At 34.2% G+C, this 23,118-nt stretch overlaps 1 protein-coding gene across 1 annotated transcript in view; it reads left to right on the top strand.

Annotated features, from left to right (window-relative positions):
- Nucleotides 1-5,332: 5,332 nt before the first annotated feature.
- The window catches only part of GABRG1 (gamma-aminobutyric acid type A receptor subunit gamma1), a 49,504-nt gene continuing 31,718 nt past the window's right edge, over nucleotides 5,333-23,118 (top strand). Inside the window, exons 1-2 of the mRNA XM_036261652.1 lie at nucleotides 5,333-5,578; nucleotides 21,044-21,192. Coding sequence (XP_036117545.1) covers nucleotides 5,475-5,578; nucleotides 21,044-21,192 — 253 coding nt within the window. The 5' untranslated portion in view covers nucleotides 5,333-5,474. The remainder of the gene's footprint in view (nucleotides 5,579-21,043; nucleotides 21,193-23,118) is intronic.

Raw genomic sequence — 23,118 nt, 5'->3', positions numbered from 1 at the left:
TAAAAAGAGCTGCTAAAGAGCAGGAAAATATATCATAACTTTCAAGAGTGTTTTGAGAAAGAGGCATAGTTGACTGGACCAAATGCAGGTGAGAGATCATACAGGTAAGTATGAGAAACTCTTATTGGAATTAGCAACATGGAGGCATTGGTATCATGGGGCCCAAGTCAGGCCACCCAGTGTAATGAGTGATTGGGTGGTAAACAAGAAGAGTAGGATGGCTCTTAATGAGAGTAGATGATGGGCATGGAAGACAAAAAAGGTAATGAGGTTAATACAGGATCTATGTGCATTTGATGTTATGCATGAGTACGTTTGCATGTTGGTGGGAAAATCAGATAGAAAGGGGAAATATGGAAGATACAAGACAGAGTGGATATAAGTGGCAAAATTTTATATTTAGAAATTGTAGTATAGAAACAAATAGACAACAACAACAAAAAGGGAGAACACGCCCTGGCCGGTTTGGCTCAGCAGTTAGTCGGCCGGCGGTCCAGAGAGACCCGGGTTCGGTTCCCGCTAAGGGCACGTACCTCGGTTGCAGTTTGTCCCCGGCCCTGGTTGGTCGTGAGGGTGGCAGCCACTCGATGTGTCCCTCTCATGTTGATGTTTCTCTCTCTCTTTCTGTTCCCCTCTCTCCCTCCTACTCTACCTGAACAAAAAGTAAAAAAATGTCCTCGAGTGAGGTTTAAAAAAAAGGGGAGAACCTAAGGTTAGAAGCCATAGGTCCATTGCTTCCTGCCCCCAAGGACCAGCTTCTGGACGCCCTCCTGGCTGCGCTCTGGAGGCCAAGTGCTCGATGTTAAGGAGAATGGACAGATTTACGAAGAAAGTGGTGTGCCTTCGGTATTGAACTCTCAGTGCTGGCCCTTTCCTCTGTTTAAATTAAATAAAAATTTAAATGCATAAATGAAAGTGCCTGAGTTTGTTCATTTTGATCATGGCAACCTGTAAATAGGAAAGATGATTCCAATGATCTTATGGTGTGGAATAAGTCAAGCAACAATATTTGAATTTTGTCTATTAAAGATGGGCACTTGAGACCTATACTATTGAAAGAGATCCTGTAATGGCTACACACTATATATATATATATATATATATATATATATAATACACACACATATAGTGTATATATATATTTCAATTATATTTATATCATAGAACAAATAAATAAATTTATTCAATTTTACATTGAATACTTATTCATTCTCCAGATATTTATGAAGTGATTATTATTTGCTAACCACTGTTTTGAACAAGACAGGTGATGAACATAAATAAAATCCCTGCCTTCATGGTGCTATGTTCTAGAGAGAACAAAGTACTAATCAAATATACACATAATAATAAATATACATATATTATAATAATATTTAATATATACTAATATAATACCAGGTCTAATAAGCACTATTAATCTTTAGGACATACAATTTAAAAACACATAGCTGACATTTTGAGAAGAAATACTGATAGCTTTCCAAAATGGTGATTTGTTCTATGATATAAATATGAAGTGGTAGCTTTAAGTGGACAGAGAACTATATGCGCCTATAATTTGGAATCAAGAATAATGTCTTTTGACACATAGAGAAGACACTAAATATCAACTGTTACTATAGAACAGATTATACCACAGACTGGCATGCAGTGAGCAATCAAGAAAGGCTTTTTTGAGCCAGGCCGGTGTGGCTCAGTGGTTGAGCGCTAATTCATGCAGCATAGAGGTCGCCGGTTTGATTCTCGGGCAGGGCACATGCCCAGGTTGTGGGCCAGATCCCCAGTGCAGGGCATGAGGATGCAGTCAGTCAATGTTATCTCTCATCAATGTTTCTATCTCTCCTCCCTTCCTCTCTCTCTAAACATCAATTAAGGAAAACATTTTTAAAAGGAATAAAAGAAAGCCTTTTTGAAAAAAAAATAAAATGACCCCTGAACTCAGGAAGAATGAAGAAAGTCTGAGTAGATGAAGAGCTGAGGGCCTCCTAACTGAGGGAGTACCATGACACGACAATGAAGCATGATACTGAGTGGTATGTTCAGGAACCTGCAGTTGTTTTGACTGAAATACAGAGTTTGTGTCCATAAGAAGAAAAGTACACTGGGAGAAGCGGGACACAACCCAGAATGTCTTCTTGCTCTAAGGTCAAGATTATTAGGATAATGTTGAGGGTGGATGAGAACACCAGTGTCCTCTGGTCCCCTCCATCCTTTCTATTAGACTGTGTATTCTAGACGTTGCTATTCTGCATCAGGTACTGTACTAATGGTTAGAGTGAATACATTAGATTTGTAACCTACTCTCAATGAGTTAATAACAATGGCAACTAACTTTTTTTTTTTTTTTTTTTTTTTTTTAGTAATTTCTATTATACATGTACTGTTTTAAGAAATCCCCACATACTGATTCAGTTAATCCTTAAGACAACTCTAGAAGGTAAGTAGAATTCTCATAACTTGTTTATACATGACGAAGCTGAGGCTCAAAGTGGTAAATCGTGTTCATCATTGTATTTCTAATGCCAGGCATACTCTATGACATCACAGTTTCTTATTTTTCATTTTTTGAATTTATTAATTTTAGAGAGGGAGAGGAAGGGGGAGAGAGAGAAAGAGAGAGAGAAACATTAATTAGTTGTTCCACTTGTTTATGCATTCATTTGTCGAGTTTTGCATGTGCCCTAACAGGAGGTCGAATTGACAATGTTGGTGTATGAGGACAACACTCAACCAACTGAGCTATCTGGCCAGGGCCAGTTTGTTAATTAATATTTTGAATAAATAAATTAACAATGAACTAATGAATCATGCCAAAATCCAACTTTGCTAGAGCCACAGTAGCACATTCATCATCAGATCAGTCTCACTTGCCATTTTGTGAGATGATTATAGGACAATAGTTCTTAAATTTTCCCTCTATGAGACATTATGGTTTGTTTCATGAGTACAGGGTGTCTTCTTGGCTTTTTTCAGAACTCTTAATATATGTCATCCTTTTCCCCCGACCCCCACACAGCTGACTTCTTTTGTATGTGCCCCTAGCAGGGGTCAAACCCGGGACTCTGGTCCACAGGAGGACACTCCAACCGCTGAGCCAAACCGGCCAGGGCTCAGCTGACTTTTTAAATCAAATGAAACAAGCTGTCAGGGTCGAGACATGGCTGATATCCAAAATCATCATTTCTTCTTCAGGTTCTTGAGGAGTCAGATCCCTTCTACACACTTTACAGTGAATTATAATTAACTATGAAAGCAGAATAAGATCAGTTTCCCAGGAGACATACACTATAAAAAAAGAAAAGAAAAATCAAAGAAGAGACATAAAAATAAAGAGTCAGATAAAAGTGCTTGAAAGGAATGAAATAAATTTGAATAGTTCAGCACAAAATTGGCACAAAAACAAACAAACAAAAAAGAACAACAACAACAAAAAAAAAAACACTTGATTTACTCCAGTTCTTTATCATTTACTAGAATAAACAGGCAACATATAACTATTCAAGGGGGTATATACTTCACCTTTCCTCTCCATTAATTTCTCTTAACTATTCTCAGTATCTTTCAATTCCATATGAAAACAATAAGTAAGTATTTTTGATGGCAGAACCATCAACTACTATTGTGTGATACTCTGCAGAGCCATAATCCCATTACTATATGAAAATATCTTACCAAAACGCAAAGAATAACTAGATATGGATCTGTTATTCCTTATATATTTCTAGTGAATTAATTCCTAGTTCACCAGCTAATCAGATCAGTGAATTAGTGTGTGCATCCAATAAAACAGTTAATTAGCTATCCACAGTGCATTCTTAATTGAAGCAGAAAAAAAAAAAGAAAAAGAAAATAAAAACCTATCCAGATTTATATTGACATCAACTTTTAACTAAGTGTATTCACCTCAAAATCAATTATAATGGAACTTTATTGTTATATAAATGATTTGGTATTAGCTACCTTGACAAATGTGCTTTGTAGAAGAGAATTATGCTGCCTAATTAACGTTTAGTAGAAGAATAACAAAGAGGTCAATACCTATTTTCAGAGGGACTAAAAAGATGGAGAATCAATCAAAGAGAGAGAGGGAGGAAAAGCCCAGCATTGCACCATCTGTTATTCTGGGCAAGGAACTATCTGTAACCTTGTTGCCTCCAACCCAGTTCCTCCAAGTGATTTCAGAAGGTAAGGTAGCAACAGTTACCCTACTGTCTTGCACAAACACTGTTACTTTTGCCTTGAACTGTTTGCAGGGTGATAAATGCTTTGCGGTAACTACGTGGTAAATTGCAGTTCACCCCTGAATGTGGTCACTTCCACGTGGTTGTGGGGTGATTAATGAGACCGCCAAAGACCCCGACCCCAGACATCTTTGGTGGGAAGCAGGGGTTTAGGAAGGCATAAAAGCAGAAGATGGCTGGGCAGCGAGCCTGCTACCACCACCATCACTGTCTTTGCCTGTACAGTTGTTCAAGCTGCCAGAGGCTTTCTGGTTGCCACGGCAACTGTTGAGCTCTGCTGCAAACTCAAAGCAGAGCCTCTGAAGTTAGACACTAAACACTGGAGCTCAACAAATGCAAAGACAACTGGGGAGGGAGAGGAGAACAAAATTAACCCATGCACTAGCTCTACAACCCCTGTGGCTCATAGGACCTTTTTAAAATCAAATTTTGGTTTATGTTTTTATAAAATGAGATAGTTCGTGCCTGGCATTATTCATTAGTATCATCTTCTGGTGCCCGGAGAGAGGAGACTGCAAATCATCTCAATCATAAAGACGGAGAAAGGAGTCAGGAAACGCTATTACCAGGAATGCACGGAGCACGCCCATTCATTCATTCGGTTCCATGTACACCGTCTCCCAAGACTCATTGTGCGGGGCATTCCGCCAGGCGCTGGGCTGCAGCGAGCACGGAGACACCGCCCCACGCTCAAAATGCACGAGAATTTGCAAAAATTGGCAGAACCTTCGCGAGCCTGGGGAGACCAGTTAGGTACCGCGATCTTCCCGCGGGTCTGCGAAGACAGATTCAGAATCCGAACGCAGGAGAGGCAGTGGACCCCAAATAATCAGGCGGGAGGCAAGGCCAATAGGAAGAGGGAGACCTCCTTTCCCTGGGGAGGGAATCTGTCAAGGCCACGCAAACGTTTCCCCGAGGCTGCGAGAGAGTAGAGATTTGTTTTTCTTTTAGAAAAAGACGGAGCCCTTTTCCCCACTGGGCTCGATTTCTAGTAGGGGGAGACCCGCCTCTTGGGGTCGTTGATTGGCCCAAATGTTTTTCGGATAATTTATGCCAGTATCCTCTCGATCCGATTGGCTCTCCGGCTCAATTCCGCGGGGAGTCGCATCCTACCTGGTCGGGGGGTGTATCGCCTTCCCACACTCTCTCTTCTGATGCTCATTCACCAGGCTGCAGCCTAGGTGGGAGGAAAAGTCCTGGTTTGGGAACTGAGCCGAAGAAGAGATTCCGATGGGTTCTTGGAAAGCTTTTCTCTTCTCCCCTTTTCTTCTGTGGAATCAAAGTAGAGGGGTGAGGCTGGTGTTCTTGTTACTGACCTTGCATTTGGGGAACTGGTGAGTAGCTGGAAACTGAACACTGTCCTTTGGTCTCCACCTCTTCCCTCACGTTTCTCCGTCTTTAAAAAACCATTCCAAGTTAAGTAATTTGCATTTCAGGCACCTGTGCATACTTTACCATCATTTTCTTTTCTAATTAGGTCTACCCATTTTCAGATAGAATGAAATGAACCTATGTGTGAAGCATGGAGGTTAGTCCCGTTGTTTTTTACTTGAAACACGGTCAAAACTAATAAAGACTCAGTTACTGGGAGTAGGGAGGAGGAGTAGAAATGTTTTTACTACTAAATTTAGCAAATAAATGTAATTGATGAACTTTGCAATGATTCTGCATTTTAAAGAAATAGTGATTTTAGAAACTAACAAGTTTCATAGCATGGTATGTATGATGCTTTTCTATATACTAATGATGTTGTTTTCCTTACCCCATCCCTCTTTTTTTGCTATTCTGGGGGGGGGGAAAAGTTTTACATCAAGAAAAATTATAAATATGGCTAAAATCTAACAGGTTCATGTGTTATATTTATGTTAGAAATGACGGTGTATATTTTATTATGCCAGATTCCAATGATTTCTATTTTAACTGGCTGCCTACACCTAAATAAAAAAATGTATGGTGATATAAATGATGTCCTGGCTGTGTGTGTGTGTGTGTGTGTGTGTGTGTGTGTGAGAGAGAGAGAGAGAGAGAGAGATATTACCAACCCCAAGCCTCCAATTTAATAGGTCTGTAGGTCTGCTTGGGTTGTAATGCCTTTCAATAAAACTTCTAAATCATTCTGGAAAAAAAATTAATTGCTCAGGTATTTCATCTAACTATAGCAGTAGTTGATGAATGAAGTTAAGTATATTGATTGGGACAGAGACCTTATAAAGATCTTGGACATACTACTCATCATGTGACTGTATTTTATATAAATGTACGTTTAAAATTATATTATTGTATGATGTGATTCTGCTTAGAACTCAAGAGCAAAATGCAGTTGCTATGCAGATGAAAACATGCCTTTATAACTACTTGCATCATTGCCAAAATGAAGTATTATGATTACTTTTACTATATATCAAGAGTAAATTTTTTTGAATACCAGCAGATAAAACAAGTATGTTTCCTCTATGAAATTAGAGAAAAGAATGAAGTATGCTAAGTAATATTAGACATGCCAGAAAATGTATGACACTCAATGCTTTTTTAGGTATTATAGTTTTAGTTTATTTACCCCTTTTCTTTAGAAACTTAAATATTTTGCATGAGCACAAATATACTAATTGATTAATTATTTCTTATATGTAAGTTTTGTCATAATGGCATATTTATTTGACTATATTATGGAAAAATTATAGAAGAAAATTTGATAAAACATGTATCAATACTCTCATACATCTTTATAATACAACAAATGAATCTGTGTTCTCATAAATAAAAGCAGATTTAGCCAGTGGTTTTCTGAAATAACAATGTGTGTGCTCCTTTATCATTATAAGTGTAATCTAACAGACAAGCTACTGAATAAAGGACATAAAGAGATGGTTTATTTTAAACATTTTTTTTTGTTTTTGATAATACTTACATTATAATAATCATAATTGGCCCCAGAATTCTCTTCAAGCTGCTCAGAAGTTAAAAAGTTGTGTTGGAGTAGACAGAGATGAGTTCTGGCAGTCTGGGTACATGATTTTATCTGTCACAAGTCTTTAACTTCTGAAGACTTTCTTCATCTAGGCAATGAAGGGCAGTAGTAGATCATTTACCATTGCTTTAAATTTTCACCTGCTATATGTTCAAGATTTGAACTGAAACATAAAAAAACTCCATAGTTGTTTTATTCACTTTTCTTAGTACTTTTCAAGAGGGAAGTTCTAATTGAAAATCCCATGTACTTTTGATACCATATGCATGAGTGTGTGAGACAGAGGTGTTATGCAGTTCAATAGATAAATAATTCATTTTATCCTAGTACTATAGATAATCTGGATTATTCAGCCAGTAGACAAATATTTCAAAAATAAAGCTACACTTTGGTCTTATAATTAACTCTTAGAGCCTCAACTATGAGAGTTTATGTCTTCACTTTCTTTTAAAGTAGTTACAGTGTGGTGAACTTTTCATCTTTTTATTATTTAGTTGTAGATTATTGATGTCAATATATAGAAAGCATTTATATTTCTATTTTCCCCCTTTCTTCTTATTTTGAGGACCCTTTAGAAAACTAACCATAGATGTTTCTGTTTATAAGAATTTTGGTGTCTTATACTGGTTTCTGAAATAATCATCAAAGTCAACTATTGTGAGATTTACCAAATTGGAAACTATTATTTCTTATATCTCAGCAGAGACAAGAGCTTATTTCCTCATTAGTTTGTATCAAGAGCACAAAGGAGAGACAGTATATTGATTTTTATATTGCTAAACAATGAAATCCTATCTCATTGTTGCCACTGAAACTACCGTCATGATTCCTGTGTCTCATTCTCCACGAGGCTCTATGGCATCTTGATAAGTGACTTAAAATCTCTTAAGCTTGATTTAACTTATTTGTAATGTTGGGGGGAAATCTTATTATAATCAGGTTTTTAAAGAGTTGAAAAGTGTTTTGATATTTCAGCTGTTCTGAAGAGCAATTTATGGTAACTTTGACTAAGAAGTTATAATTTGGAGAGCTCAGGAAAATATCTTGTTTTGATTTTTTAAAACAATTTTATGACTCAAGAATATACAATTTAGCATACAATTGCCCAGATAAAAATATTCAGATACACTTTATAAAATTTATAATTTCAAGTAATTTCAGCATTACATTTTATAGAGGTAGTTTTGAATGAATGCCTTTTTATTTTAGCCATGTAGACTTTTTCTTAATTTTCTGATACTAACCATAACCATACAAACTTGAGGGGAAAATAACTAAGCATGATTTTCCATAATTAAATTTTCAAAGGAGTGAGAGACAACAATTTTGAAGCTAAAATTCAAGTTCTATAATTGATAAATGCCCTGTGTATAGAGTGTTTTAGGTATGCCCTTATTTTATTTTCTTACTTATTATAACACACTTTTGACTAGGCAATGAAAGCAAATGTTTGACCTTTCATTCAAACATTAAATAGACCAATTTAATAATGTATATTTATATAAAGGTGGTTGAAATTTGTCTAAGAAAATAATAGTGAAGGTGAAGTCTACAAAGGGAGGGAAAATAACAAGGTAGGAAACAGAAAAAAATTACTCAAAATATGATAAATCACTGTCATGGGGTAAGGGGGATAAGTGGGATAAGTGGACATAAATTGAATGTACTGGCCTCAGGAGAATAACTCACATATGTGCATGGGACCAGTAGAGAATTCTAGACCTTCTGATCAGATGTAAATTCTGGTTTCAGCTCTACCCTTTCCACCAGGATGATTTCAGCCAAGTCTTTGAGGCAGAGAATTCTCATCTGTGAAAAATAAAAATGACATCTACCTTTTCAGATTGTATCAAGATCAAGATAAAACATTGTGGCCCTGGCCAGTTTGCTCAGCATTTGCAGCACCAGCCAGTGGACTGAAAGGTCATGGGTTTGATTTTGGTCTAGGGCACATACCTGGCTTGCAGGTTCAATCACCTGCCTTGATCAGGTTCATGCTGGAATCAACTAATCGATGTGTCTCTCTCACATTGATGTTTTTCTCTCTTTCTCTCTCTCCGTTCCTCCCTTCAACTCTATCTAAAAATCAATGCAAAAATATCCTCCGGTGAGGGTTAACAACAACAAAAGAAAACACATTTATGGAAGGAATATAGCACTAAAATTTTAATTAAAACGACATAATAGCAGATCCTCTGTGGAACCACATTGATTCTAGTACTATTTATTCTATAAATAGTGGTTTTAAGTGCAGCAAAGTAAAATCCTTGGAGTCTTGTGCATTAATATCTTTTGACTTGAAATAGATCATTCATTCTTTTATAACAAATACCTATGGCATGCCTGCAACATGCTAGGTTTATAGTGATGAATAGACTAGACATGAGTACTATGTTTATGGAGCTTTTACTCACTTCAAAAACCTAGATTTGTGGTATCAATCAAAATATCTTGTAGTCAAAATAATGAAATATACATTTAGAACCTCAAGGATAAACAGAAGAGTCTTAATTTTTAAGGATAGGAGGTGCTGATGGAATAGATCACAATCAATGGAAGAAAACTAGAGTCATGAGATTTCTTACAGCATTAATAGAAGACAATGGAGTAAATGTCTCCAAAGTTCTGAAGACAAATGTTCACCCTAGAAGATTATACTTAGAAAAGTTACCAAACCAATATGAAGGAAGAATAAAGCCTAGATACTGTTATGCTCCTCATTTTACAGATGAAAACCTGAGGCAGAGCAATTTTTAAGAATTTGCTAAAGAGCTCAGCTAATGTGGCTCAGTGGTTGAGCATCTACCCGTGCACCAGGAGGTCGCTGATTCAATTCCCGGTCAGGACACATGCCCAGGTTGGGTCCCAAACCCCAGTGGGGGACATGCAGCAGGCAGCGAATTGATGTTTCTCTCTCATCCATGTTTCTATCTCTTTCTCCCTCTCCCCTCTTCTTTCTCTAAAATCAATAAAGAAAAAAAAATTAACAACAACAACAAAAGAATTTGCTAAGGATCACCTTGCTGATAAGTGCTGAATCCAAGATTCAAATGCATGTATTCTATGCCCAGAGTATGCAGTCTAAACCAACACACCTCTCAGATTACAAATACTATGCAAATCAAACCAAAAGAAAAAAAAAATGACTGTGGATGAAGGAAACAAAGGGGAAGGGAGAGAAAGAAAAAGGAAAGGGAAGGGAGGATGGTGTACTTGATAGAAGCACAGTAAGTATAACAATCTACTGTGTACCTATCACATATTCTGAATATTATGTATGGTACTAGATTATTTATTTGGATAAAAACTAACAAACTGGAGTGGAGTACTTAATTTATAAAAAATCATAAGACAAAGGGTTAAAAGCAAGACTTTTGGAATTTAGGTAAGTTTTGTTGAGCAATCTGATGGCTACTTATTTTTGATGATCTAGAATTACAGTTGAATTTCTTATGTCTGTGAGAAAGAGGCAAATCATAACCAAGCAGTGAAAACTGTATGAAGGGATTTTTCTTTTAAATCAAACACTCTGTAACAAAATCAAGGACATCTTATCACAGGGCTGATTCAACAAAAGCTTGCTTGAGTTCTTGTACTCTGTGGGAGGCAAATGACAATATATGGTATTTTTCTAGAACCGAATTCTATCAGTACTCAAATACTTTAACCAACTGAAGCCCCATGTTTCAGAAGGTACTCTTAGCTATTAATTCACTCAGTAAACATTCATTGAGCATCAGCAACAGTTTAGTGCCTACTATGAGTTAAGTAAGTAGAGTTCTGGGACCTGAAAAAACTGTGGTAAGCAAGACATAATCCCTGCCCTAATAGGTTTGTGCAATATGCCCAGCCAGGGTGACTCACTGATTGTGGGCCAAATCCCCAGTAGGGGGCATGCAGGAGGTGACCAATTGATATTCTCGCTTATCAATGTTTCTATCTCACCCTTCCTTCCTCTCTCTCTAAAAATCAATCAAGAAAAAATATTTAATAGGTTTGTGCAATGTACATAGAACTGTATATATGCTAGATGCACAGGACAAAGAGGGCAGGGTCCCTGCTCCCAGTGAACATAAACACTAGAAGTTTATGTTTAAGTTTAGAAAATGCTATAAATTCTATTCAGAATTCTAGATGAGCTACAGTGGTGACACCAAAGAGGCTGGCAAGGAGTCTGGGAAAAGTTTGAATAGTCTTAGCTTTCATGGGGATAAGTTTGGGTCGATGTTAATGAAGAATAGAAAGAGAGAGAGAGAACATTGCTATTATGTGGCCCCAAAGGCATGGTCTCAAAATTTGGTAGGCCCTTTGGAAACAATATACCTATGTCTTCCAGATCCTTTACTCTGGTCATCTAACATGTGACAATATGATGGTAACATGCTATTAAAGCTTATAGAATTTAGTTTAATGATAAACTTCTGAACTATAGGAATCCTTTTATCTCAGATACAATGTATTTAAAGATTCAATATTTCTCCTTATTTTTAGACAAATATATTAAGTAACAAACATAAGGGTAACACAGCAGTAGAGACTGTGCTGTGCAGTAAGAACATAGAAGTGAAGTTTACAATGGGCCCTGCTTTCCAACCTGCAGCTGGATGAGCAAATCAGCAAGTCTCTGATTAAAATACAATGGCTGTTAAAAAATCAACAGAGTTAAGTTTGAAGATCTCATTGGCTTTATTAATCAATTTATCAGTTGGGCAGTATCCTATTTAGTATCAAGAAAGGTACTCTGAGGGGTTGTACAAAATGGAAGATGTTTACAGAGAGAAGGATAGGGCTAGGAAATTATTTACACAAGAATAGAAAGAATCATTTTTAGACCCAGACATCTTTATTTATTTATTTATTTGAGGGGAGGGGGACAAACAAGGGTTTTTTTGTTTGTTTGCTTGATTTCTTTTTGTGCAACACCAAGTGCAGTGAGCATTTACTGAGCCCTCTGTACAGTTTGCACTATTCCAGTTGTAAGGGGGATCAGCAGAGCACAGACATTTATTAGACACGAGTTTAATAGTTTTATACACACACACACACACACACACACACACACACACACACACACACAAACAGTCATTAGGAAAAACAGTAAGAGCAATAAAGATGATTTTCCTCCAAATCAGTAAATGAATCATTTATGTCTGCAATTTCCTGCATTTTGGATGGCTGATTTTCTGTCTAAAGTCTTCTAAGTCTGAACTTTTGATATAATTTGAAAGGTTTTTCTACTCATTCAGAATGCCTCTTCTTTCTGTGGAGGATGGTAAGGGCTCACATGACAGATTCTCATGGGTTTGACCAGGAAACCCAGACTTGATTAAGATTATATTTCAGGGAAAGTTTGAAACAGCAATAATCCAGGGATTATGCTAAGATTTGGTAAAAATGGACTTCAGCACAAGTGATGCCACTCTGAGCCGGTGGTTTCCTCTTTAACATGGGTTTAATATAAGTATTTTAGTATTGGTGTGATCGGGGTGTGATTTGATTCTCCAAATAGCTTCAAGTCGGCTAGAATCAAGGGCTCTGGCCAAAGTGTTAGATCTTTGGGCACATTTCTAAAACCATCACGTATGGTTGCACAATTTGTGAATTGCTTAAATGCAAGGACATTCTTCAGCTCTCAGTCACCTTAGATATATATAATTATCAGAATAATTTTCAACACATGTAGCAGAGTTTCTTGAGTAAGGATTACCTGTTCCACAAAATAGCCATATTGACGAGCACAAAGTAGATTTTTGCTGGATTATATTTGTGTTCCCCAGACGTGTTCTACAGATTAATTTGTTGCTCTGTACAGGTGGCTTATGCATGTGTATTTGTTTCCACCATTTCCTTAGTTACAATTCTTTCCAAAAAACCTTCAAATTGTCATAACTAGAATTAACAAGACAGAGTGTTTTGTTGTTATTGTTCTGCTCATTTATATTCTCCCTGTTTTGAAGTGAATAATCTGAGAGAATCCTTATGTCAATAAAAATATTTTATCTTTCATTTTGTAATCCCAAGATTTAGGTGATAAGGTATATCTTCCCACATTTAGAGGATCTAATTCCCATTTCTTTTTGTTTTTTAATTCTAAGATATTTTAATATGTTTTATCATATAACAAGTCTCAGTATAATGCTCCACTTTGTGAAATTTTAACAGCCTTGCCGAATTGATCTGATGTAGAAGAGCATCAAAAGCTTAGAGAATGTGAGTGTCAGGTAAAGTTGCATTGTTTCTAAGTCCAATTTACGTTCTGTCAATTTCTATGGATATGAATTTGAACAGTGGGAATTTGATGTTCATTTTAATATACTTTCAATCCATTTGTCATTTTTTAAAGACTATAATGAATGCCTGGCTGGTGTTGCTCAGTGGTTATGTGTCAACCCATGCACCAAGAGGTTGCCGGTTTGATTCCTGGTCAGGGCACAAGCTCAGGTTGTGGGCCAAATCCCTAGTGGAAGGCATGCACGAGGTGGCCAGTCGATGTTCTCTCTCATTGATTTTTCTATTTCTTTCTCTCAATAAAGAAAAAAAAAAAAAAAGAGACTATAATGAAAATTATGCTGTCTTTACTTTCATCCCAAAAACAAGAAAATTGTCTCAAAAGGACATCCTTGGATATCCATGAGCCCCCTGAAGATTACTCAATGGACTCACGGTTTCTAATTTCTAAACTTTAAAAAATATATTTTTTTAAGTTGATTTTTAGAGAAAGAGGAAGGGAGAAGGAGAGAAAAACATTGATTGGCTGCTTCCCGCACCTTCCCCCCACCCCTCAGGGATCAAGCTCAAAACCCTGGCATGTGCCCTAACCAGGAACCGAACCAGTAATTCCTCAGTGCACAGTCCATGCCCAATCAACTGAGTCACACTGGCCAGGGCTCTACACTTTTATAAAAAAACAAGTTGGCCTGCCTAAGAAAGTAAATAAAGAAAACAAAAACAATTCTCCAACAATTGGCAAAATAAATTGTTTTACTGCTAGTATTTTCTGTGATATTTAAGATCAATCCCTAAACTATAGAAATTCCATATCTGATGACCAAAAGTGTTAAGAAAAAAACTTTTGCTTTATTTTATAATGTTTTGTTTTATTCTTTTTCTAAAAGTGTGGTACTGTAATATTGATTTAAAAAATTTATTCTGATATCAGTTTGTCCCTTTTCTCATTAACTAAGAGAATTGTACATTCTTATCCTTAACATAACTAGACTAGACTATGTTCGAATAGATATAGGATTTGTGTAGACGCCTTTTATAAACCGACAAGGAAGCACTCGGTGCCCAAAGCGATGCTTATTACCACTTATTTCCTCACTTGAATGTCATTTGGAGGGTTCTACCTACCAAAGAGACTACATAAAATTTACAGTGGATAAAGATGTCTCATTTTATTTTTTCTCTCTCCTAGATTAGTGTTCTGAATCACAAATTGTGAAATCATTAATGTATAATCTAATTTCTGTTCTAATCTATACACATAAAATATATTAAATTCTAATTTTTTCTCTACAAATAATTTAGACCTTATTTTCCCAAACAAATAATTTAAGTATTTTCTGAGTGATATATAATAATTTTCATGTTGTGTGTATATATGTGTGTATATATGTATATATATATGTTTTTGTTAAAAATATATGAGAAAAAAAAAACCCAAACTGTTTTTCACATTGCCATAGTGTTTTTGACTCTATAATATATTAAGGACATTTATTTTATTCTATTCCTCATGATCACTTAGAAATTTGGAGCCTATACTTCCATTCCAAATGTTTTCCTATGTTCACACAGGCAGGTGTATACACATTTGTGCATATGATTTTTATGTAAATGAAATCTAACACCTGTTTGGTCATATACCTAATATTAGGAGTTACTTTTAGATTAGTATATTTAGTTGTACCTCCATTTTACTGATAATGTGCTATTCTGTATTACAGAAAAATCATAATTTATTAAATTGTTCCATACATTCTATTTTATCACACATTATTTCTGTGTACATAGATACATATGTACATCCCTTTAATTTCAATATTTAGCTACTATTGCCAAATTACTTACCATAAAACAATTTAGTTTTCACTTAATGCTTACAAAAATGCCATTTATCCATATTATCACTAGTACCAGATGTAATGAAACAATGTTCTACCAATGCAATGAGTAATATTTGTCACATTTTAAACTTATTTTCCCTTGATAACAATAAAAATTAGCATAATTTTATCAATTTTTGCTCTTTTTTCCTCTCTGACTATTGTATTACAATTATGTTGTAAATGTCTTTGTCTCAGTGTACCCCGTGTCTCTGGTCTTTCTAAATTGTATGTCATCCATAAGTTATTTTTTATTATTCTACTTTTTATATATATATATATATATTTTTTCCTTTCCTGGTTTGGTTACATGTTACCTAGAAAGGTTTCCTCATCCCAAAAGTCAAAAATTTTCTTTCAGTATCTTTTTTAATAGTTTTATATTTAATTTATTATATTTTTATTTTTAATATAATCTGTAATTTCTCATATAAATAAGACTCTAATTTATGTTCCTCTAAATAGCTTGATAAGCATATCAATAGAATTTACTGAATAATTTATTTTTTAGATTTCTAAACTGACTAGTCACTTTTATCATACAGTAAATTTCTGTTCACTTGGATCTGACTTTAAATGCTGCATTTTGTTCTCCCTGATTTACTTATGTATTACTATAATATGGAATTGATTACAGTAACTTTATATATATATTTTTTGTATTCTCACAGAGCAAATATTATCTAACAAAACTCTCAATAATTTATTCTAAACATGCTTCCTGATTCTCCTACTTCGCTATAATGATTTTAACCTAAGACCAATGAAATATGGGATTCTGATTAAAAATTCATTAAATTTATAAGCTAATTTGGGAATGTTATATTAACAATATTATTTAGCAAAAACACTTACTTTAACTTTTTTTCCTGTTATTATCCTCTTCAATTCACTTTTAAATTTCTTTACATAGACTTAAACTTGCTCTGTTCTATTTTTTTAAATTATTTTCATTGTGAAAGAAATCAATTTTTTGTTTGTGATGCATTAGTAACAGTATTAGAAAGCTACTGTGTTTTAAAAACTAATTTTATACCAGGTAAGCTACAATAATTTAATTCTCTTATTATGGCTAATAATAATAGTTTTCAGTGCTTATTTTTTTCATTCTCTGTAATTTTTCCTGTAAACAGCAAGATGATGTTTAATATTCTTTCCGTTTATTAATTTATTCAGTGAACTTGTTTTTATTGGACCTTCTCATTTGTCCAGGACTGGACTAGGTGCTAATGATGCAACACTGAATGGCTGGCAAGAGTGTAGAGAAGACCCCACATAAATAGAATAGTCAATTAAGATGCAATGTGATCAACTTCCTGGTGGAGTTAAGCACTGAACAGCTTGGAAACACATAGAAGAGAACAGCTACTTATTTTCTTGGCTTGGCTCCCTTTTCCCTCCTAAATTTCAAGGCATTCCTCTCTCTGTGTGTTAAATGATCGATCCCATATTCCTTTGTGTTAATAAAATAATCTCTGAATTCAGTGGACTATTTACTTTACTTCTCTAAAACTCTGAAAGTTCAAGTTGATCACTCTGTTATGTACTTTTTCTCTAAAACTCTGAAAGTTCAAGTTGATCACTCTGTTATGTCACTTTTTCAGATAGTTTATTTCCCTACCAACTTTTATGAGAAACAAACAAGATTCAGACCTACAACCCTAGAAAGAAGTTTTTGTACAAAAGAATTTAGCAACCACAATATAAAGGTGAAAAGAAAATAACAAAATCTGTCTTTTTTTTAACTTTCTTCTTTTACTTTTATTTTCTTTGACCTCCAGATCTAAAATCAGTGCTTATAGCTACTCTTTAGCAGCTAGTACTTTGTAGGCTTTGACACTTAGGGTATCTTCTCCTCTGAAACATACTAACAGGTATGTTTCTTTACTGAAACTTGTACTTGACTGCTATGCTTACAGAAGCTGATGTTAACAAATGAACACAGTTTAACTTGCCATGAGCAACAGATCCCATATGAGATCTGGCTTTGGAGTTTCATCTGCTTTTTCTTAATGGATTAATGGAAGAGTCTTCCCCAGGGGTCAGAACCAGGACATTCACAGTCACCTTTATATGAACTATATTCAGGGTGACTATATAATTTATCATCCAAATTAGCTCACTTTGCCAGTGAAAGAGGGTGCTTTCAATAATTATTCCAGGAAAACAGGTGTAAACCAGATCATCCTGGGTAAAACGCTATGAATGTTTACCCTATGTGTGAAAATAGTTTATATTAATTGTTTGACTTGCTTTGAGTCTAGTGCAAACACCGGACTCCTCCAGAGAACTAGTGATTGGGCTGTCAATCACCTAGGTCCCCATGGCAGGAGAATCGAGTTGTGAATTTTCAGGGCTGCCACTATTGATTTTTTGGCAAATTATAAAGCTCTGCTTCTCTCTGTAAAAGGCTGTATTTAATTATTTATTTTTTTATGATTAGAAATTTGTTTCATAGCACTATCTCTGTCTCATGGTGTATAGAAAAAGAGAGGCATTAATGTCAAATTAACTCGATTTTATGTATTTATATTACAAAATTATACAGAAAGATTATGGTATACTATTAATATACAAAAATAAATAAATTTTGTATGTCTCCACTATTGTAGCACACTTAGTGTATTTATTAGGCTGCTTTCCCATTAAATCTTTAGCCATTTTATACATTAGTTTTCACAAAAGTAAATTGTTATATATTATTTTTCATATTAAATTATGAAAATAATTTTACTTTTGACACTCTTCACAATCAACTGCAACCATTGTATCATATGAATACATCATAATTTACTTAAAACATACTCATAATGTTTAAAACTTGGCTACCATAGATAATACTGTGATAAGCATCTTCGTATATGCTGGTTTTCTGTACCATTTGATTAGTTTTCTCCTTTATTAAAAATAAGATTATGTAGATTAGGAATGTAATGTTATTTGTCTCTGTATTTCAGCACTTAGCACATTTGCAGTGCATGGTATTTTCTCTATAAATGAATTAAAGCATTGGATTGGATATAGAGCACACTCATCAGAGAGTGTGCGATTCTTTGAAATTATTATTGTAACGTATCAGAACTCAAAGGCAGAGACAAAGAATCCTACCCATGAACAATCCCAATGAACTTCAGATTACTTGGCATAATTGTTGTGTGTGTTTATGAATTAGGAATAAAGATAAAATAAGTCTGGCTGGTGTGATTCAGTTGATTGAACACTGACCCATGCACCAAGAGGCTGCTAGCTCGATTTCAGGTTAGGGCACATGCCCGAGTTGCTGGCTGGATCCCTAGTAGGGGGCATACCAATCAATTAGTCTATCTCACATCGATGTTCCTTTCTCTCTCCCTACCTCCCTTCCATTCTATCTAAAAATAAATGTAAAAATATCCTTGGGTGAGAATTAATCAAAAAAATTTAATAAAACATTTTTAAAAAAATTTTTAAAGAAAAGAAAGATAAAATGATATGATATTGTGGAAACTTCAAAGGAAAGAGGAAACACGTCTTCAAATTAAATCAATATTGTTTTAAATCCTGGCTTGTACTATTTAACAGTGTATGTCCTGAGAATTCTATGAACCTATTTCTCATGTGTAAAATAGAAATATTAATATTTATTTCACGGAATTACTCTGGATTAGATGATATATGTGAAAGGAATTTAACACACAGTTTCTGAAACAATGTAGGAACTTAATAGTGCATATAAACATTTAGTAGTAGGTAATAAAAATAAAACATCAATATTTAAAATAGTTAGTAAATTAAAATATTAAAAAACCTAAATATATTTACACTAATGATAAAATTATGTGTATTCATCATTTAAAAGAAGTTCTTGAGCATGTCTAGAATTTCTCAATGTTACATAAAATAATCATTTTCCCTAAATGAACACTCGAACTCAATATATGTAAATATTGCAAAAATCTTTCAGCCTATGGTAGACATTGAGACATCAGGTATGTTATATAAACTATTTTTTAAATTAAGACAAGTAGGTTTTAATCACCAAAATAATACCAATGTGATATTTAAGGTACTTAATTAATAGTTTGAAGATAATTTAAAAGTTTAGTAGGAAAATGTGGAAAAGTTCACCTTAAAACATTTTTTTCCTGTTATTGACCAAAATGAGGAAAGATAGCTGTGATATCATCAAGGGCAATTTTTACTTCTGAGCTAGCTAGGAAAAGGGGGAAAAAATCACTAGGGGTATGTGCTTTCTTGAATACTACGATATTGTTACTGTAAAAAAATACACATATGTAAAGAAAATCATACAACTGTACAAGTAGTATATATTTTTTGAAGTTAAATATGGCATAAAAATACATATACATGAGCACTTCATTAAAAATCTGTTAACTAAAATGCACCCTAGTAGTTTACATAGAAATAAAAGTTGTATACTGTAGTAATAAACTACCCCCAATTCTCAGTGGCTCACAACACTAAATGTTTATTTCTTGCTTAAGCTACATGTACATTGTATGTCAACCGTGGCTCTGTCCATGTTACCTTCACTCCCAGAGTGAAGTAATGGAGTAGCCTGTGTCTTGAGTATGGCTAGTCTTCTGGCAGAAGGACAAGAGATATGTGGGGAACCATGAACTGACATTAAACCTTCTGCTCAGTAGTGACAGAAGCCAATCTTTGAAATATATGGAAATAACTATTATATTATGAATTTCTGTGACTTTACTAGTTTAAGTGTTCAGTGTTCTCTTTTTTACTGGAAAAGTGAGGTTTACTAAAGTAGGGTGTGTTAAGAGTAGGATGATCTTCCTCAAATAAAGATGGAGTTCCTGATGGGTAATAAGGCCTGTTACTTTTGATTAATTGTAGATGAATGTCTATATTACTGCATTTTCTACCACAATTCAGAAGTCAGCTGAAGTCTTATGGTTGTTGAACACACAGGTGTAGCCAGAAGAATTAACTGGAGAGTTAGAACTTGATTCTGAGTTTTGCTAATAAATAAGGTTGTGCTTGGTCAGTTCCCCACTATCTTCAGTTTTCTCATTTGCATTTTAAAGGCAGTGGGCTATTTGATGCCTAATTTTCTAACTTCTCATCCTAAAATTTGAGATTCATGCCCCCAAAATATGTGGAGGGCGAGTCACTCACCTTTGATCTGCTGATAAGACAATCTTTGAAACGTTTTTGGAATGTCTGGGTTCTTCAGATTTAAAAGGAAAAAGCATAGATGTATTCAATGCTTATTTCTTTATACTTCAACTGTTTCAGCAGTCATCTTTCCTTACTTCTTGTTTTGTATACAAGCATTGTTATACATTTTGCCATACTAATCATTACAACTTTTCCTGTATTTATTTATCTTTTGATTTTTATTTTTGGTCTTGGTGGTTTAGAGTCACCTCATATGGTTGTCCAGATTGTGTGCTAAACAAATCTAACAATACCATTCACATTTCAGTGCATAATCTCCATGGCTTTTAGTGATAATTGTGGGGTGGCCAATAATTCTTTTATTATTTTAATCTTATTTGTTATATTTTTGTAACAAATTTTTAATTTTTGAGTGTTCTTATATTAGTAGAGCTCATATGATGAAGACACTAGTCTTACTGATTATATAATATTTCTAATTTTTCTCCCACTCTAACAAAAGTATAATAATCTTCAACTATTTTTCGAAATACACAATTTGATTGAACTTTCTATCATCCTTTTTTATTTTGGGGATTATTTAGTGTTGATAAAGCAGATGATGAAGATGATGAGGATTTAACAGTGAACAAAACTTGGGTCTTGGCACCAAAGATTCATGAAGGAGATATAACACAAATTCTCAATTCGTTGCTCCAAGGCTATGACAATAAACTTCGTCCAGATATAGGAGGTAAGTTTCAGTTATCTTTCTGAGACCTGGGGGACTGTGAAAACCATATTTACTGATGTTATTTAATTATAGATCACATATTCCCCGAGTGGTATCTGTCAGACTGTTGGGTTTGACAGTTATTAATTGGAATGACAGTAGTTTGAGAGGTTCACAGTCTGATGTAAGAAGAAAGGCACGTAAACATTTTTGCTGTAATTATTTTACAACTGCTACAGTGATAGGTGTAACAGCAAAGTTTAATGAAACTGAGAAGCAGAGAGATATTTCATAAAGGAGAATATATGAAAAGTAAGCAAGAATTTTAATTTTGTGCCCATGTCACACAGTTTAAACTGGTGTAGTATTATAAGCCTTTACATTTTATATAGTATATATAATCCTATTTTGTTCTTCTTTAAGATTGTTATCCTAAGTCATTTCCATTTATGTGTAAATGTTATAACATAATTAACTTCTAAGCACCCATCCCCACCATAAATCTTGAAAACAAACAAAAAAATCAGCAAATATTTTTTTGAGATTGCATTAAATATATGGCAAATTATAAGGAAATTGAATCTTTACCTTGTTGAATTTTTATCATATCATATTTGTCATATATTGCTCAATGTATATATTTATGTTTTATAAATGTTTCCTGTGAAGAAGTATTAAGTCTATTTTACTAGATTTAAGTATATGTGTTTGAAGTTTTGATGCACATGTTAATACATTTAAAAATTATTTTCTAATTTTGTGTTAGTAGTATAGAGAAATTAAATAGATATTCTATTATACATTCTTTCATATGTCCCCATCATATTCTTAGCATATTTTTTCTTTCTAGCACATAAGACATTCCAAGCTCATCCTGATCCAGCAGTGAAATTCACCATTTCTCCAAGGAACCCTCTTTCCTTTCTTGCAGAATGCTATTTAGGACCACAATCTGGGCAGTAGGTGTATTCATTAATATTGAGTGTCATTGTTTATTGACCCACTCAGTGGGCAGAAGTAGAAAATATATATTGTGCACACACATTCACAGGCATCTGTATTTCTATATCCCTTTGTACATGTATTATAAACTATGAATTCATACTGAGAGCTCTGATTCTAATCTGAACACTGCAGGGTTCAGTTTAGCTTTTCTCCTTAGTTTTAACTTCTTTTTCCAATCAATGACACTCTTGACACACATTTATCCATCATATGTTTTATTATAGGTTCAATTCCAGTAAATACACATGTTTAGAATTGTAATACATGTCTTTGAAAACAAATTAAGTAGAATAAGATATTTATATACAATTATTTTTTATTTTAGCTTTGTAGCATGCATTCAAAATACTGATCCTCAAAGTTACTTAGGCTGTTAATTATTTTCATCTCTGTTCTCTTCAATGTGGTTGTTATTCATTTTCAATACAGTTGGTTCAAGTGTCACTGGTTATAGTCTACTTAGAGTGGAATTCATACATACTTGTATGTTTTTTTTATATTTAATTTCCTGATCCATTTGGATTTGTTGTATGGTATGATGTATGAATCTAATTTTTATTTTTTCTAATAGGCTTTTCTGTTGACTCAGCATCACTTATTTTAAAAAATCAATCTTTTTTTTTTCAAACTTTATTTTTTTAGAATTTATTTATTTTTGTTAGAAAACAATCTTTGTCTCTATTATTTGAGATATCAACTTTATCATATATTACATTTTAATAAGTAATTTGGTTATATATGATCTTTCTGTTTCACCCTCTCATCTGCTTTTCTATTTATTTGCCACTATAATTAGATTGATAATAGAGATTCAACAGTATACTGAAACTAAAACATTTAGTATTAATGTCTTGTGAGACCAGTCCCTTTTCATATTTTCATTGTATGTTTCCATTTTCAGTTTTTCTGGCTATTCTTGTATTTTTAAAAAATATATGAACT

Source organism: Molossus molossus, unplaced genomic scaffold (assembly GCF_014108415.1).
Source record: "Molossus molossus isolate mMolMol1 unplaced genomic scaffold, mMolMol1.p scaffold_m16_p_1, whole genome shotgun sequence".
NCBI lineage: Eukaryota > Metazoa > Chordata > Mammalia > Chiroptera > Molossidae > Molossus > Molossus molossus.
Note: the sequence above shows the minus strand (reverse complement) of the source record. Positions and strands in the feature narration are given on the sequence as shown.